General features: G+C 42.9%; 1 protein-coding gene across 1 annotated transcript in view; it reads left to right on the forward strand.

The window, feature by feature from the left end:
• mfsd2ab (MFSD2 lysolipid transporter A, lysophospholipid b) overlaps nucleotides 1–7,379 on the forward strand; it is a 79,200-nt gene extending 71,821 nt beyond the window's left edge. Inside the window, exons 11-14 of the mRNA XM_063033914.1 lie at nucleotides 1,273–1,385; nucleotides 3,431–3,574; nucleotides 5,622–5,798; nucleotides 7,035–7,379. Coding sequence (XP_062889984.1) covers nucleotides 1,273–1,385; nucleotides 3,431–3,574; nucleotides 5,622–5,798; nucleotides 7,035–7,089 — 489 coding nt within the window. The 3' untranslated portion in view covers nucleotides 7,090–7,379. The remainder of the gene's footprint in view (nucleotides 1–1,272; nucleotides 1,386–3,430; nucleotides 3,575–5,621; nucleotides 5,799–7,034) is intronic.
• Nucleotides 7,380–17,138: the final 9,759 nt, after the last annotated feature.

Here is a 17,138-nt window from a genome sequence, read left to right on the forward strand (position 1 = left end):
AAATTTGCGCAGTTGTGTCTGTTTTCGAGACTAAAAGGAAGAGAAGTACAGCTTTGAGACAGCCACTAGGCCCATCTAGTCTATGCCGAAACCATTTAAACTGCTTACTCCCAACAACTTGCACCTGGACCATAGCCCTCCATACTATCCATGTACCTATCCAAACTTCTCTTAAATGTTGAAATTGAGCTCGCATAGACCACTTACTTGCCCTGGTAGCTCATTCCACGACCCTCTGAGTGAAGAAGTTTCCCCTCATGAACCCTTAAACTTTTCACCTTTCACCCTTAACCCTTAACCCATGACCTCTGGTTGCAGTCCCACCCAACCTCAGTGGAAAAAGCCTGCTTGCATTTAGCCTATCTATACCCCTCATAATTTTGTATACCTCTATCAAACCTCCCCTCAATTTTCTTGTTCTAAAGAATAAAGTCCTAACTTTTTCAATCTTTCCTTTTTCCTCAAGTTTTCCGGTCCCGTCAACATCATTGTAGATTTTCCCTGTATTCTTTCAAGCTTATTTACAGCTTTCCCGTAGATAGGTGACCAAAACTGCACACGATGCTCCAAATTAGGCCTCACCAACATCTTGTACAACTTCAACAAAGCATCTCATCTCCTGTACTCAATCCTTTGATTTATGAAGGCCAATGCACAACCCTATCTACCTGTGGTGCCACTTTCAATGAATTATGGATCTGTATTCCCAGATCCCTTTGATCTACAGCACTCCTCAGTGCCCTACCGTTCACTGTGTAAGATCTTTCCTGGTTGGTCCTACTGAAGTGCAAAACCTTGCACTTGACTGCATTAAATTCCACCTGCCATTTTTCCAGCTGATGCAGATCTCTCTGCAAGCCATGATAGCCTTCCTCGTTGTCCACTGCACCCTGAATCTTAGTGTCACCCGCAAGCTTAACCACATTATCATCCAGATCATTGATATATAAACAAGCAACAATGGACCCAGCATCGATTCCTGTGGTACTCCACTAGTCACAGGCCCCCAGTCAGAGAGGCAACCCTCTACTACCACTCTCTGGCTTCTTCCACAAAGCCAATGTCTAATCCAATTTACTACCTCATCCTGAATGCACAGCGACTGAACCATCTTGATCAGCCTCCCCATGTGGGAACTTGTCATGTAGTACTCCAGTTGATTTGGGATCTTGGCTCTATGGCTGTGATCTCAGTTAATTTTCATTGTATTGTTTCAATCGCCAGCAGAATTTTAATTTGAGCATGTTGCCCCCCTCTTTTTTTTTTTTGCAGTCAGCAGTGCCGTTTCTTATTTTGAACGTTCTGGTGAAGGGGAACCTAATTGTGGCCTACATTGTGTCGTTTGCCTCTGGAATGAGTGTGGCCGCTGCTTTCCTGTTGCCATGGTAAGTCAGGATTTCTCAACAACGCCCAACCGTCCTTGCCGGCTCTGCAGTTCTGAGTGTCTTGCGAAACAGGTTGCGCAGCTTTTCAGGAAGGGGGGGGCCCTGCCACATTGAAGTCTGTGAGGGGGGAAAGAATTGCGGCAGAGCTGAGTAGTGAAGACACCAGGTGGAACAGACTGCGTTATGGGATGTGAGGTTAATTCATTTTCTGTCAATGACTGGCAGGCTCTTGACCAGTGACAGAACAGGTGCTGTCACGTTCTCTGTTCTCAAGGGGATTCTGCTGTTAAACAGTGACTCACAGAAGAATGGGTACATGGGAGAGCAGGTGGCAGTAATTTTGCTCCTAGGAAACAGCATTTAGTGCAATCTCTTCCAAGTTCTCGCCAATCTGCTCTCTGCAGACTGTTTTCTCGAAGAGGGTGTGGAGAAGGCTGAAGCCATGCCACAGTTCACCCAAAGCAGCTCTCCGATCTACGGAGACCAACATCAGCTGCTGCCGGCAGATCATAAACTTGGGGAAAGACGCCCTTGGCCTGCCCCAGACTTGTTAGTCTGCCAGCACATCAAGATAGATTTGGATAGTTGTTTGCATAGTAGGGGAGTTAAGGATTATGGGGGGAAAAGGCAGGTAGGTGGAGATGAGTCCATGGCCAGATCAGGTCACGATCTTATTGAACGGTGGAGCAGGCCCGACCGGCCGGATCACCTACTCCCGCTCCTGTTTCTCCCATGTGTCCGTCAGGGAAGGCTGCCAATTGGCGCATTGCAGGCTGCAGGAGGACGTGCCATGGGACGCATTCTAGCTTGGTGCAGCCCCCACAAGGACTCGGTGTGGGGTCCTTCTCCTGCTGGGGAGGAAGCCCCTCAATTATTGTAGTAGTTCCCCACCCCGGGGGCCACATGAGTGGCAACAATCTTACTGGTTTTCAGAAATGTAATAGAACATTATGTAACGCATTAACTATGAATGTAAGAGTGAAAGGAATTGCGTGGTTTATCCTTGCATAGAATATTTTTATTATGAATTAAGTTTATATATATATATATAAAAAAAAAATAATTTGCCCCTATATTTATGGTGAGAAATTAGAGGATACTCCACATAAATTCTAAAAAAAACCTAACGGTTCATGCATAATGGCAAATTAAAAAATGTACTTTCTTATTTTTATTTCGAGATACAGCGCGGAATAAGACTTCTGGTCCTTCGAGCCACACTGCCAGCAACTCCTGATTTAACCCTAGCCTAATCACAAAGTATCAGATTCATGCAAGTGATTCCTGTCTTCTTCCGGGAAAGTATCGTTACTGTGCCTGACTGTAATCAAACACTCAATCAGAAGTGCAGATTTCATTCCACGTTGGAAGGACGTCTACTTGCACAGGAATTGGGAAAAAAAATACAGACACACGCAACAGCCGTTGATCAGTCTTAATTGTTTAATGTGTGTCTGCCTTTCCTCGTGATATATATTGGAAAATGAATAAGGAAACCTTCTAGGTTGGCCCTGGAATGTGTAGCAACATCTGCGGGTTGTCCCCAGCACATACTTGAGTGTGTAGGTTGTTAGCACTAACAAGATACTGTATGTTTCAATGTGATAAATCTGATTGAGTGAATGTGCAAAATATCATTTTTATTTATTGATTGACTGATTGAGATACAGCCCTTCGAGCCCCGCTGCCCAGCAACCCCCCAATTTAATCCTAACCTAATGATGGGACAATTTACAATGAACAATTAACCTCCCAACCCATACATCTTTGGACTGTGGGAGGAAACCAGAGCACCTGGAGGAAACCCACACGGTCACGGGGAGAACGTACAAACTCCTTACAGGCAGTGGCGGGAATTGAACCCGGGTTGCTGGTACTGTAAAACGTCGTGCTAACCACTACTCTACTGTGCCACCCTTTTTTATTGTCTGTTTTTCAATTCATAGTCAAGCAAGAAGGATTTCACCATCTACAAATGCTATGATATCCTGCAGAATTGAAAACCTGTGGTATCAGTAAATACTCCCTATTTGCTCTCTTAACAGGTCCATGTTACCTGATGTTGTTGATGACTTCAAACTGAAGAATCCAGAGTCCGTAGGACATGAAGCGATATTTTATTCTTTCTATGTCTTCTTCACCAAGTTTGCATCCGGGGTGTCCCTTGGAATCTCCACGCTGAGCCTCGAGTGTGTAGCTCTGATTTACTTTCCTAATTAACAATATGATGGGGAGCTGAAGGAAACTAGATAACAGCATTAGATGAGTCTCTGAGGATGTAGGTTCTGCTAGATTAACTTGCACCCAATGTTCCCTCTAATTTGGACATTGCTGCATCATCCGTCCTTTGTTGAAGAGTTCTTCCATGCAAGCACCTTATACCACAAGCAGTGCTCAGGATGAATTGTCCTACAGACACAGTGGGACAGAGGCTCAATGGATAGTGTGGGTGGTTCCCTGAGCAAACCGTCCATAATTTAAAAATTATATTAATATTATTTAAAAGACAATGTCAGGTGCGTGGCAACGAAGGCTATGTGCACGGGAGCACTTCAGTAACTGCGTGGCCACGCACCTGCGCAGCTAAGAGGGAAGTGCTTGCATCCCAAATTTTTTTTAAATAGCAGACTGACATAATAGTTAGTACACGGACATACAGTTAAGTGCGATTTAGAGCCTGACTTGGGTCAATTTAATATTACCGGGGGTAATTCTGAAGAATCTGAAATGTATTGTGGAAAGATTGCAAATGAGTCATTATGAAATGTATTTATAATGTTTCAATATCCCTTGTGTCATTGTACCATTCACTGTGGGGGATATGATGATAAAATTAGCCACTTCACGATAATTTAAAGCCCCTTCTCATTAAAGTAAATGTTCTATATAGAATCAGATACATAATTTCATTTAACTTATTTTTAATCACCCTTGAATACGTTGTCTTTGACACTGCATTTTGTGTTTTAATTTATGCAAAACCAATTACACAATAAAGAAAAACCTAGCCCTATTCTAACTTGTTCTGGTTTAAAGACAAAGCTATGTGTTTCCAGGCAAGTTCTGGTTCCATCATATAATTAAGCAATATAACAGAATCACCCTTTTAATTGTATTCCCATTTATTTCAGTTTCTCTGGGTGACTTGACATTGAACAAGTCCTCTTGATTTTATTCTACAATAGCAGTTCCCAACCTGGGGTCCTGCACTCCTGGGTTAATGGTAGGGGTCCAAGGCATAAAAAGGGTTGGGTACCCCTGCTCTACAGCCTAGAAATTCTATAGAGTCGAGCTTTTTGTTTTACCCTTGGTGCTATCTGCATGAAATAGATTCTCCACCACTACCCTAAAATGGAATATGATTAGTCCCTAGTCATACTTTATTGATCCCGGGGGAAATTGTTTTTCGTTACAGTTGCACCATAAATAATTAAATAGTAATAAAACCATAAATAGTTAAATAGTAATATGTAAATTATGCCAGGAAATAAGTCCAGGACCAGCCTATTGGCTCAGGGTGTCTGACCCTCCAAGGGAAGAGTTGTAAAGTTTGATGGCCACAGGCAGGAATGACTTCCTATGACGCTCTGTGTTGCATCTCGGTGGAATGAGTCTCTGGCTGAATGTACTCCTGTGCCCAACCAGTACATTATGTAGTGGATGGGAGACATTGTACAAGATAGCATGCAACTTGGACAGCATCCTCTTTTCAGACGCCACTGTTTTACAACAATCTTTTGCTTGGATTGTGCTATTCCAGAAATTTGGTGCTTAACAAAAGATTGAATAGGTTAGAACTTTATTCCCTGGTGCATAGGAGAATGAGGGGAGATTTGATAGAGGTATACAAAATCATGAGGGGTATAGACAGGGTAAATCCAAGTAGGTGTTTGCCATTGAAGCTGGGTGGGACTACAACTAGAGGTCATGGGTGAAAGGTGAAATGTTGAAAGGAAACACGAGGGGAAAGCTGCTTCACTCAGAGGGCGGTGTAAGTGTGGAAGTGGTGGGCACAGGTTCAGTTGTAACGTTTAAGGGAAGTTTGGATAAGTTCTTGGATGGGAGGGGTGCAGGTTGATGGAACACCAGCAGAAACCAGACGTACTGAAGGGCCTATGACTCTGTAACAGCAAATCCACTCAATTTTTGCAAATAAGGTGCTTCCTGCAATATTCGACCTGCAGCTGTCGTCAGCAGTTACGTGAACAGTTTTCTCATTAAATTCTCCTCCTCCAGTTTTGCAGGTTACCTGACCCGGGGATGCGTTCAACCTGATGCAGTACACCTTACCCTGAAGATGTTGGTTGCACCAGCACCTATTTCCCTAATTATATTTGGACTGATTCTTTTTAAATTGTACCCAATCGATGAGGAAGTCAGGATGAAGAACAGGAAAGCACTTGAAGATCTGCGGTGAGTTTATGAAGGCAGCTCATTTTCACCCTTGCTTTTAAGCCTTCTTGACTGAAGGCTTCAGTCTCCCCTAAACGTAGGACAGCAAAGTCCTGGTTTCCCCGTGCCATCGCCCATGAGATGAAGACTAGGTCTCTGCAGTATAAATAACTGGGGCCATCAGCATTCACCATTATAAAAAAAGCAAATTGGGTGGAAGCTTCCAATGTTAGCACCTAAGAGTTAGACAAAGCATTTGAGAAATTGCTGTAGGAATATCCCTGTTACTTGAGAACTGACCAAAAAGATTTGGCATTAAAAACACGTTGAGGGGGTGTGAAGTTGTGACATTTAATTCATTCATTATGTGCCAAATCGTATGATGTGGGCGATGAATGCTCTTGGCAAATTTTTCTACTTTGCCATTGCCTTCTTCTGGGCAGTGTCTTTACAAGACCGGTGACCCCAGCCATTATAAATACTCTTCAGAGATTGTCTGCCTGGTGTCAGTGGTCGCATAACCAGGACTTGTGATATGCACCGGCTGCTCATATGACCTGCTCCCATGGCTTCACTTGGCCTTAATCAGGGGTGGGGGTGTGGGGGCTAAGTAGGTGCTACACCTTGCCCAAGGGTGACCTGCAGGATAGCGGAGGGAAGGAGCACCTTACACCTCCTTTGGTAGAGCCATTTCTTCACCCTGTCACTCAACTATATACACATTAGATACCCACTAAATATGCCAGCAAATATTAGCACAGATTTTAAAAGCAGTAAAATGGAATAATATTTCATAGTATTTTGACATGACGTGCTACACAGACACACCATATAGCTGGGGCAAAGGTCATAGAACGCTGAACAGATCGGTCATCTTGACAGCAACTTTAGCTGAGGCAGAGCGAATGGTCAAGCTGACGCCACATATGGATGTCTCAAGTCAGGGGTTCCACACACGGACGATGCACTGACTTGGCTAGCCGCAGCCCCACTTGGTGTGTCCCTCATATCCCGCACTTTCCCTGACCCGCCCTTCAGCAGCTGAGAGCTGGCCTGGTTTTCTGTAGAAGGGCAAGTCCCGAAACTTTTCTGCAAACAGGGACGATGGGGAGGGAGACAGGATTTGCACAAGAACCAAAGGGTCTTTCACTATGGCAGATCTGTATTTCTTAGTCTGTTATGCAATAAAAGATTCTCTAGCTACAGCAGATGCTGTGTGAACATTTGCAATAATGGCTGTTTCACCTTCTTTTGCAGAGATAATGACCAACACTCTCGAGCAAATGGAAATGAAGTTTGCAGTGTTGTATAACAAAAATTTCCAGGTTTAAAAATCCCATATTTGTGTACAGTGTACATAGTTTTAAAATGTGAAAGCAGTACATTGCCTGAATAAGACTGACGTCCAGATATACAGTAAATGGATTCAAGCAAACTTTTTCCACTGTTTAATATGTTTACATCTATCCATTCTGAGTTTGTACAGGGTGTATTGCTCTCGCTTACAAGTAAGCTGTACAGATAGCTTGGTCTAATGTAAATTTATATAAATCTGTACTGTATATATTTGAATTAAACTATTAGTTGTCAATAAAATGCTACATCACATAGATCTCTAGTTATTCATAAATACACAGTCTCACTGACTTGGACTGACATCCTAAAAATTATTCTGTTACTCCCATTCTTTGCATATTGTTTATTCCAGTCATGATAGAACCCTACCCTGGCAATTAAAATTTCGAGTATGAACCTGCTTACCCTTTCTAAATCCACTGGTCCACTCAGGTCTACCTGCCCTCTGCAGCCTGCGTGATTGTCACACGGTCCACAATCGCAAACATTGACTCGCTCCTCCACCACGGCACAATGTGCACCATCTATAAACCCTCGGCTTCTCCTCTTGGTTTGTCACCTAAAGCACTCAAAAACTTCTACAGGCCTGCCATGGAGAGCATTCTGACCGGCTGCATCACCTTCTGATATGGGGGCAGGGGGGTCGTCCGCTACACAGGATCGAAAGAAGCTTCGGAGGGCCATTAGTCGGCTCCATCATGGGCACCAGCCTCCATAGCATCCAGGACACCTTCAAGGACAAGTGCCTCAGAAAGGAGCCGTCCATTATTAAGGACCCCCGTCACCCAGGACATGCTCTTTTATCATTGTTACTGTCAGGAAGGAGGTACAGAAGCCTGAAGGCACACACTCAGCAATTCAGCAACAGCTTCTTCCCCTCTGCCATCCAATTCTTAAATGGACATTGAACCCGCTAACACTAATGCACATTTTTAAAATTATCACTCTTCCTTCAGTTAGTCCTGACGAAGGGTCTCGGCCTGAAACGTCGACTGCGCTTCTTCCTATAGATGCTGCCTGGCCTGCTGCGTTCACCAGCAACTTTGATGTATGTTGCTTGAATTTCCAGCATCTGCAGAATTCCTGTTGTTTTTTTTTAAATTATTTCTGTGTTTGCACTATTTTTAATTTAACTATTTAATATACATATATATATACTTGTAATTATTTTTTTAGATTATCATGTACTGTGGCCACTAAGTTAAAAAACTTCAAGATATATGCTGGCGATTCGATGGGACTAGACAGATTGGTTCAGCACAGGCTGGATGAGCTGAAGGACCTATTTGAATGCCGTAGTTTTCTATAACTCTAGGTTACTGCTCTGCTTCATTGGCCCCGTGGAAGAAGCCAGAGACTGGTTGTAGGTGGTTGCCTCTCTGACTGGAGGCCTGTGACTAGAGGTGTTCTGTAGAGATCAGTGCTGAGCCCATTGCTGATTGTCATCCATGTCAATGATCTGGATGATAATGTGGTAAAGATCAGCTAATTCGCGGGTGACAGCAAGACTGGGGATGTAGTGGACAGTGGGGGAGACTATCAAAGCTTGCAGTGGGATCTGGACCAGCTGGAAAAATGGCAGACAGAATTTAATGCGGACAGGTGTGAGGTGTTGCTCTTTGGGAGGACTGACAAGGTTAGGTCTCACACAGTGAACGGTAGGGCACTGAGGAGTGCGGTAGAACAAAGAGATCTGGGAATACAGATCCATAATACCTTGAAAGGGTCATCACAGGTAGGTACGGTCATATAGAAAGCTTTTGGCACATTGGCCTTCATAAATCAATGTATTGAGTACAGAAGTAGGGGTTTTACATTGGAGTTGTATAAGACGTTGGTGAGGTCTAATTTGGAGTATTATGTGCAATGCTGGTCACCTACGTACAGGAAAGATGTAAGTAAAATTGAAGGAGTTAAGAGAAAATTAACAAGGATATTGCCGGTACTTAAACAACTGAGCTTTCGGGAAAGGTTGAGTAGGTTAGGACTTTATCCCCTCGAACACAAAGATTGAGGGGAGATTTGACAGAAGTATACAAAATTCTCAAGAGTTTACAGTAAGTAGGGTTTGTTCAGTAAGCTTTGCCCACTGAGGTTGGGTGAGACTACAACTAGAGGTCATGGGTCAAGGGTGAAATGTGAAATGCATAAAGGTAAACTTCCTCACTCGGAGGGTGGGACAAGCTGCCAGAGCAAGTGGTGTATGCAGGTTCAACTTCAACATTTAAGAGAAATATGGATGGCAGGGGTATGGAGAGTTACGGTCCAGGTGCAGGCTGATGGAACTGAGAGCAGATTAATAGTTTGGCACAGACTAGATGGGCCAAAGGGCCTGTTTCTGTGCTGTAGTGTTCTATGTCTGTAAGGTTACAGTAACAAGCCTGCAACTTCTATCAGCTGGAAGTAAAACTGCAACAACTGCGTAGGAACAGAGCATGTCACTCCCTCCTGACTTAGAAATATCTTACTGGTCCTTCATCACCATTGGGTCTAAATCCTTACCTAGTTCTGGATCCAGTATGTCCTCTCCTCTAGTTGGCATGTCTCTACATATTGTGCCAGAAATCCTTCCTGGACACATCTAACAAATGCTGCCCCATCTAAACCCTTTGCATTGAGGAGGTGTCAATCAATATTAGGGAAATTGAAGTCACCCCTGAAAACAACCCTGTTATTTTTGCACCTTTCCAAAATCTGCCTCCTGATCTGCTCCTCGGTATCTCTGTTGCTATTGGTGTGTCTATAGAATACTCCCAATAGTGATTTCTCCCGTCCTGTTTCTGTCTTCTGCCTACACGGACTCAGTAGACAATCCCTCCACAAGGTCCTCCCTTTTACAGCTTGACACTATTCCTGATTTATCAATGCCACCCCCCACCTCTTTTACCTCCCTCCCACTCCCTGTTGAAATGCCTAAACCCTGCACACTCAGCAGCCATTTCTGGCACTGTAACAACCAAGCCTCTGTAATGCCCACAACGTCGTACCGGCCCATCAACTTTATTCCCAATGCATCCCAAGTCAAGTGAAGTCACCTTTTATTGTCATTTCGACTGTAACCGCTGGTACAGTACGCAGTAAAAATGAGACAATGTTTTTCAGGATCATGGTGCTACATGAACAATACAAAAACTACACTGAACTACATAAAAAAACACAAAACTACACTAGACTACAGACCTACCCAGGACTGCATAAAGTGCACAAAACAGTGCAGGCATTACAATAAATAATAAACAAGACAATAGGCACAGTAGAGGGCAGTAGGTTGGTGTCAGTCCAGGCTCTGGGTATTGAGGATTCTGATGGCTTGGGGGAAGAAACTGTTACACAGTCTGGTCGTGAGAGCCTGAATGCTTCGGTGCCTTTTGCCAGATGGCAGGAGGGAGAAGAGTTTGTATGAGAGGTGCGTGGGGTCCTTCATAATACTGTTTGCTTTGCGGGTGCAGCTTATGGTGTAATTGTCTCTAATGGCAGAAAGAGAGACCTCGATGATCTTCTCAGCTGACCTCACTATCCGCTGCAGGGTCTTGTGATCCGAGACAGTGCAATTCCCGAACCAGGCAGTGATGCAGCTGCTCAGGATGCTCTCGATACAACCTCTGTAGAATGTGGCGAGGATGGGGGGGTGGGAGATGGACTTTTCTCAGCCTTCGCAGAAAGTAGAGACGCTGCTGGGCCTTCTTTGCTAAAGTAAATTTATTATCAAAATACATATTTGACACCATATTTGACCCTGAGGTTCATTTTCCTTGTGGGCATGCTGAACAAGTCTACAGAACCATAGAACCATAGAAACTACAGCACAGAAACAGGCCCTTTGGCCCTTCTTGGCTGTGCCGAACCATTTCCTGCCTAGTCCCACTGACCTGCACACGGACCATATCCCTCCATACACCTCCCATCCATGTATCTGTCCAATTTATTCTTAAATGTTAAAAAAGAACCCGCATTTACCACCTCATCTGGCAGCTCATTCCATACTCCCACCGCTCTCTGTGTGAAGAAGCTCCCCCTAATGTTCCCTTTAAACTTTTCCCCCCTCACCCTTAACCCATGTCCTCTGGTTTTTTTCTCCCCTTGCCTCAGTGGAAAAAGCCTGCTTGCATTCACTCTATCTATACCCCTCATAATTTTATATTCCTCTATCAAATCTCCCCTCATTCTTCTACGCTCCAGGGAATAAAGTCCTCACCTATTCAACCTTTCTCTGTAACTGAGTTTCTCAACCTCTGAATAGTAACTATAATAGAATCAATGAAAGACCACCCATCTAGGGCGTTCAACTAGATTGCAGAAGACAACAAAATGTGCAAATGCAAAAAGAAGAAATAATAATATAAATAAATAAGCAATGAATATTGAGAACATGAGATGAAGAGTCCTTGGAAAGTGAGTGCATTGGTTGTGGAAACATTTAAATGATGGGGCAAGTGAAGTTGAGTGAAGTTATCTCCTTTAGTTCAAGAGCCTGATGGTTGAGGGGTATTGAATTGAATTGAATTGACTTTATTTCTTACATCCTTCACATACATGAGGGGTAAAAATCTTTACGTTACATCTCCATCTAAATGTGAAATGTGCAATCATAGTAATTTATAATAAATAGAACAGTCAGTGTAATATAGAATACACTCAAGTCAGTGTGAGTTCATCAGTCTGATGGCCTGGTGGAAGAAGCTGTCCCGGAGCCTGTCGGTCCTGGCGTTTATGCTGTGGTACCACTTCCCGGATGGTAGCAGCTGGAATAGATTGTGGTTGGGATGGCTTGAGTACCCAATGATCCTACAGGCCCTTTCTACACACCTGTCCTTGTAAACGTCCTGAATAATGGGAAGTCCACAACTACAGATGCACTGGGCTGTCCGCACCACTCTCTGCAGAGACTTGCGATTGAGGGAGGTACAGTTCCCATACCAGGCAGTGATGCAGCCAGTCAGGATGCTCTCAACTGTGCCACTGTAGAAAGTTCTTAGGATTTGGGGGCCCACACCAAACTTCTTCAACACTCTGAGATGAAAGAGGCACTGTTGTGTCTTTTTCACCACACAGCTGGTGTGTACAGACCACGTGAGGTCCTCGGTGATGTGGATGCTGTGGAACTTGAAGCTGTTTACCCTCTCAACCCCAGATCCATTGATGTCAATTGGGGTTAGCCCATTTCAATTCCTCCTGTAATCTACAACCAGCTCCTTTGTTTTTGCGACATTGAGAGATTGTTTTCTTGACACTACTGTGTCAGAGAGATGACTTCTTCCCTGTAGGCCACCTCATTATTGTTTAAGATTAGGCCAATCAATGTAGTGTCGTCGGCAAATTTAATTAGCAGATTGGAGCTGTGGGTGACGATACAGTCATGGGTATACAGAGAGTAAAGGAGGGGACTCAGTACGCAGCCCTGAGGGGCTCCTGTGTTGAGAGTCAGAGGAGTGGAGGTGAGGGGTTCCTGTATTAACTGTTCCTGAACCTGGCGGTGTGAGCCCTGAGGTTCTTTTACGTTCTTCCTGATGGCAGCAGCAAGAAGAGAGCTGAACCTGGGTGGTGGGGGTCCCGGCTGTTAGATGCTGCTTTCCTATGACAACGTTTTGTGTAGATCTGCTCAATGGTGGTGGCGGTGGGGGAGTTTACCCATGATAGACTGGGCTGTATCCACTACTTTTTGTAGGATTTTCAGTTCAAGGGCATTGGTGCTTCCATACCACAGCCGTGATGCAGCCAGTCAGTATACTCTCCACTACACGTCTATAGAAGTTTGTCAAAGTTTTAGACGTCATGCCAAATCTTTGCAAACTCCTAAGGAAGTAGCGCTGACTGCTCTGTTCGTAATTGCGTTTATGTGCTGGACCCAGGTCAGGTCCTCCAAAATGATAAACACCTTCTTCTTCATTTGCCTTCCGCATTACACGCTTGGGCGATCATGGCTCTCCGCATCGAATGATCCCTCAGAGCATCATTGATATTTCGCACACTTAGATCGGTTAGTTCTTTCACAAAATCCATATATTTTCTTCTTTGCCTTCCTCTTCCGCATTTCCCAGGCATACGGCCTTGTAATGTAAAGCATTCTATTTCTCCCTTTCTGATGACATGGCCCAGGAATTTAAGTTTCCTCTCATTTAATGTTCTCATTAAAGATCTTTTTGTATGGGCACATTGGAGTACTGTCTCATTAGTTACCCTATCTCTATATAATATTTTCAGCATTCTTCTAAGAAACCACATTTCTGTTGCTTCTAAGTTTCTTTGGAGTTCTGGTGTTATAGTCCATGTTTCGGAAACATACAGCAGGATTAACTAGATGTAATATTTTAGTAGCCTAAGCCTTGTTGTCATAGAAATGTGTCTGCTGGTAAAAATAGGTTTCATTTTTTGGAAGCTGGTTTTTGGCAATGGCAATTCTTTTTTTTTTGTTTCTACTTTACTTCTAGTACCTTGTGATATAAAACTACCGAGGTAATTAAAGCTGGTCTTTAGTTCAATCTCTTGGTTACCGACGAACAATTGGCAATTGGGAGTATCCTGCTGTTTTGATATTACCATACATTTGATTTTTTTACAGTTGATGGTTAGACCAAAATCTGCACTTGTTTGTAATAGCAACACACATCAAAGTTGCTGGTGAACGCAGCAGGCCAGGCAGCATCTCTGGGAAGAGGTATAGTCGACGTTTCAGGCTGAGACCCTTCCTCTTGTTTGTAATACCTTGACTAGGAGGATTTGTAGGTCTTCTGCAGCACCTGCTATTTGGGTAGTGTTATCTGCATATCTTATATTGTTGATTTTAACACCTCCAATTTTTATCCCATCTAGGTCTTCTGTTTCTCTGAGAATCATTTCACTATAGATATTAAATAATTCTGGTGAGGCAACGCATCCCTGTCTAACTCCTCTTTGAATTTTAGTCCAACTGCTTATATTACCATCAATTTATACCGCCGCCATTTGATTCCAAGATAAGTTTCGAAGCAGTTGTTGGTCCCTTCCATCTATGTTTAGTTTAACGAGAATTTGAAATAATTTTTCATGTAGCACTTTGTCAAATGCTTTAATGAAATCAATAGAACATAAAAGGACACCATTTTGATATTCAATTGCCCTTTCTGGAAGCATTCGTAGTATGAAAACTGCGTTACTAGTTCCTCTATCATCAATAAACCCATATTGCAGTTTAGAAGTTTCTGGGCTTAACTTGTTTTTAATTCGACTCAGAACAATTCTCAACAAAATCTTTATTATGTGATTCATAAGACTGATTATTCTATAATCTTCACAGTCAACAGCTCCAGGAATTTTTGGCAGAGTTATAAATACTGATTTCGAGAGATCATCGGGCAATACACCAAACTCATATATTCCATTAAACAGTTCAAAAAGAATATCTATGCCCAGATCTTCTAGGGCTTGTATCATTTCCACTGAAATTTCATCAGGTCCAGTGACCTTACCATGTTTCGTGCTTTTCATTGCTTTAGTTATTTCTTCTTTGGTAATAGGTGGGCCAGAATTAGGGTGTTTAATATCTGGGGTTCCCCTCTATTATCTTCAAAAAGCTGCTCTATATACTGAATCCACCTCTCACATACTTTATCTGGGTCTGTTAGTATAGATCCATCTGCTGATCTTATGCATCCTGTAGAGGAGGTTTTCTTAATTCCAGTAATTTCCATAATTTTCTTGTGCATTTCTTTGCTGTTGTTAATATGGCCTTCTACTTCATTGCATTTTTGATTCAGCCATTCTTCCTTTGCAATATTGCACAACTGTCTGGTCCGTCTGTCTGGCTCTCTGTATTGCCCTTCATTATTCTTCACTAACCTTTTTTCCATCAGATCTAGAATCTCTTGGGTTATCCACCCCTTGCTGGTGTGTTGGATTTCTTGTACTGGGATTATCTCCTCTGCTGATTGCTGTATAGCATATTTAAATCTGTCCCAAATAGGTGTTGTTACGTTTTCATTGAGGTGTTCTTCTACAGCTGTCTTGAATTGTTGCTTAAGTAAGCTATCATTTTTAAGTTCTTCCAACATATACTTCTTTCTCTTTTTACCACGTTTCAGTTTCTTTAATTTTGTTTTGATGGTAGCTATTACTGGATGGTGATCTGAACCACAGTCTGCTCCTGGGTAGGCTTTAGAATTTGTGATATTATTTCTAAAGCGTTCACTGATGGTAATGAAATCTATTGATTCCTTGTTCTATCTCCAGGGCTAATCCAAGTACACCATCTACGTGGATGGTTTTTATACCAAGTATTGGTGATCACTTGGTTGTTTCTGACACACCAATCAGTAAACCTTTCTCCATTTTCATTTCTCTCCCCCAATCCAAAAGGTCCTATGATATGATCAACCCTTTCCTGTCCAACTTTGGAGTTAAAATCTCCCATGACTAGTTTTATATCCTGAGATTTACATTGTTGTTGAGATCTTCATAAAACTTGTTGATATCTTCTTCATCCGCATCATTTGTTGATGCATAGGCTTGGATTATGCTAATGTTAAAAGGGTTACCCCTTAATTTAACTAAAAGCAGCCGGTCAGATATCACCCAAAATCCCATAAGACATTTTGATACTTGTTTGTTTAAAATAATTCCAACTCCATACATATGCCGTTGACCTCCAGAATACATTATCAGAGAACTATTCTCAGTGAATTTGCCACTGTTGGTCCATCTAATTTCTGACAGGTCTAAGATATCAACGTCCAACCTTTTCATTTCATTTAATGTGATGTCCAACCTTACTTTCTGGTAAAGTGTATGGATGTTCCATGTTGCTACTCTTAGCCTTTCCCTATTGCTTACAGTCTCTGAATGACGGTCTGGTGTCACCTGCAGCTCATGACTACCAACGTTGCCTCTAATTTTTAGTAGTCAGTGTACACAAAAATCTTATGTTGTGCAAATTTTTTTCCTGTGACAAAAGTATGTGCGCGCTGAATGCACACATAACACAGTTTATGTAGGTTTACAAAATATTTGACATAAAACTGCATAGAATAACAACAAAATAACATACATATTTAAGTCACTCAGTTATTTTCCTCTCTCCTGTCTTTGGCATTTCAATAAGTATAATTATTAATTACTACATTATTTTAGGTAACTAACCTTTTGTGCGCACATTAATTTCCTTGCGCGCGGGTTGAAAAATGTGTGTGCGCGCGCACACGTGCACAGTTTAGAGGGAAGATAGATGACGACCCCTACCCCTACCGAGCGAGGTGTTGTTCTGTTGATTAGAATCAACCCCATTCTTGCTGTTGTCTGGTTTCCTTCTTTTGTTTCTTTCCATGATTGACTAGACGGAAATTTCAACAGTGGTTTGCCGCTGCCTTCTGTTGCCGCAATGCTCATCTAACTAGAGCATTTGACCTCCACTGGTGTTCCCAATTGGGAATCATACACTAGACGTCGCCCAAACTTTGCTGTTCCTGTACAAAGACAATCCTCCACCAAAGCTTGGAATCCATCTCCCTGCTGCCGGAGAGTTCAGTGATTTTGGGTGACATCACCACCATTGGTCTGGTTATTTTTCTGGCGCCAAACACTCGCCATCGACAGAGCTCCTTCAGCGAGACAGGGTGCACGCGGGACCTAAGCCCGACGTGAAGGCGGAGTTGTCTTGGGTGGGAGAAGCTATATAATCGCTATTGGCATTTCCTGATATTTAGTCAGGACCAACCACCCCATACACCCCGATAAACACCAAGGAATTTAAAGTTGCTATTCCTCTCCACCTCTGATCCTCTGATGAGGACTCACACCACCAGGTTCAGGAACAGTTATTACCCCCCAACCATCAGGCTCTTGAACCAAAGGGGTAACTTCACTCACCCCATCACTGAGCTGTTCCCACAACCTATGGACTCCCCTTCAAGGACTCTTCATCTCATGTTCTCTATATTTATTTATTATTATGATTTCTTTCTTTTTGTATTTGCATAGTGTGTTGTCTTTTGCTCGCTGGCTGAATGCCCAAGTCGGGACAGTCTTTCATTGATC

Source organism: Mobula hypostoma, chromosome 26, assembly GCF_963921235.1.
Source record: "Mobula hypostoma chromosome 26, sMobHyp1.1, whole genome shotgun sequence".
Taxonomy (NCBI): Eukaryota; Metazoa; Chordata; class Chondrichthyes; order Myliobatiformes; family Myliobatidae; genus Mobula; species Mobula hypostoma.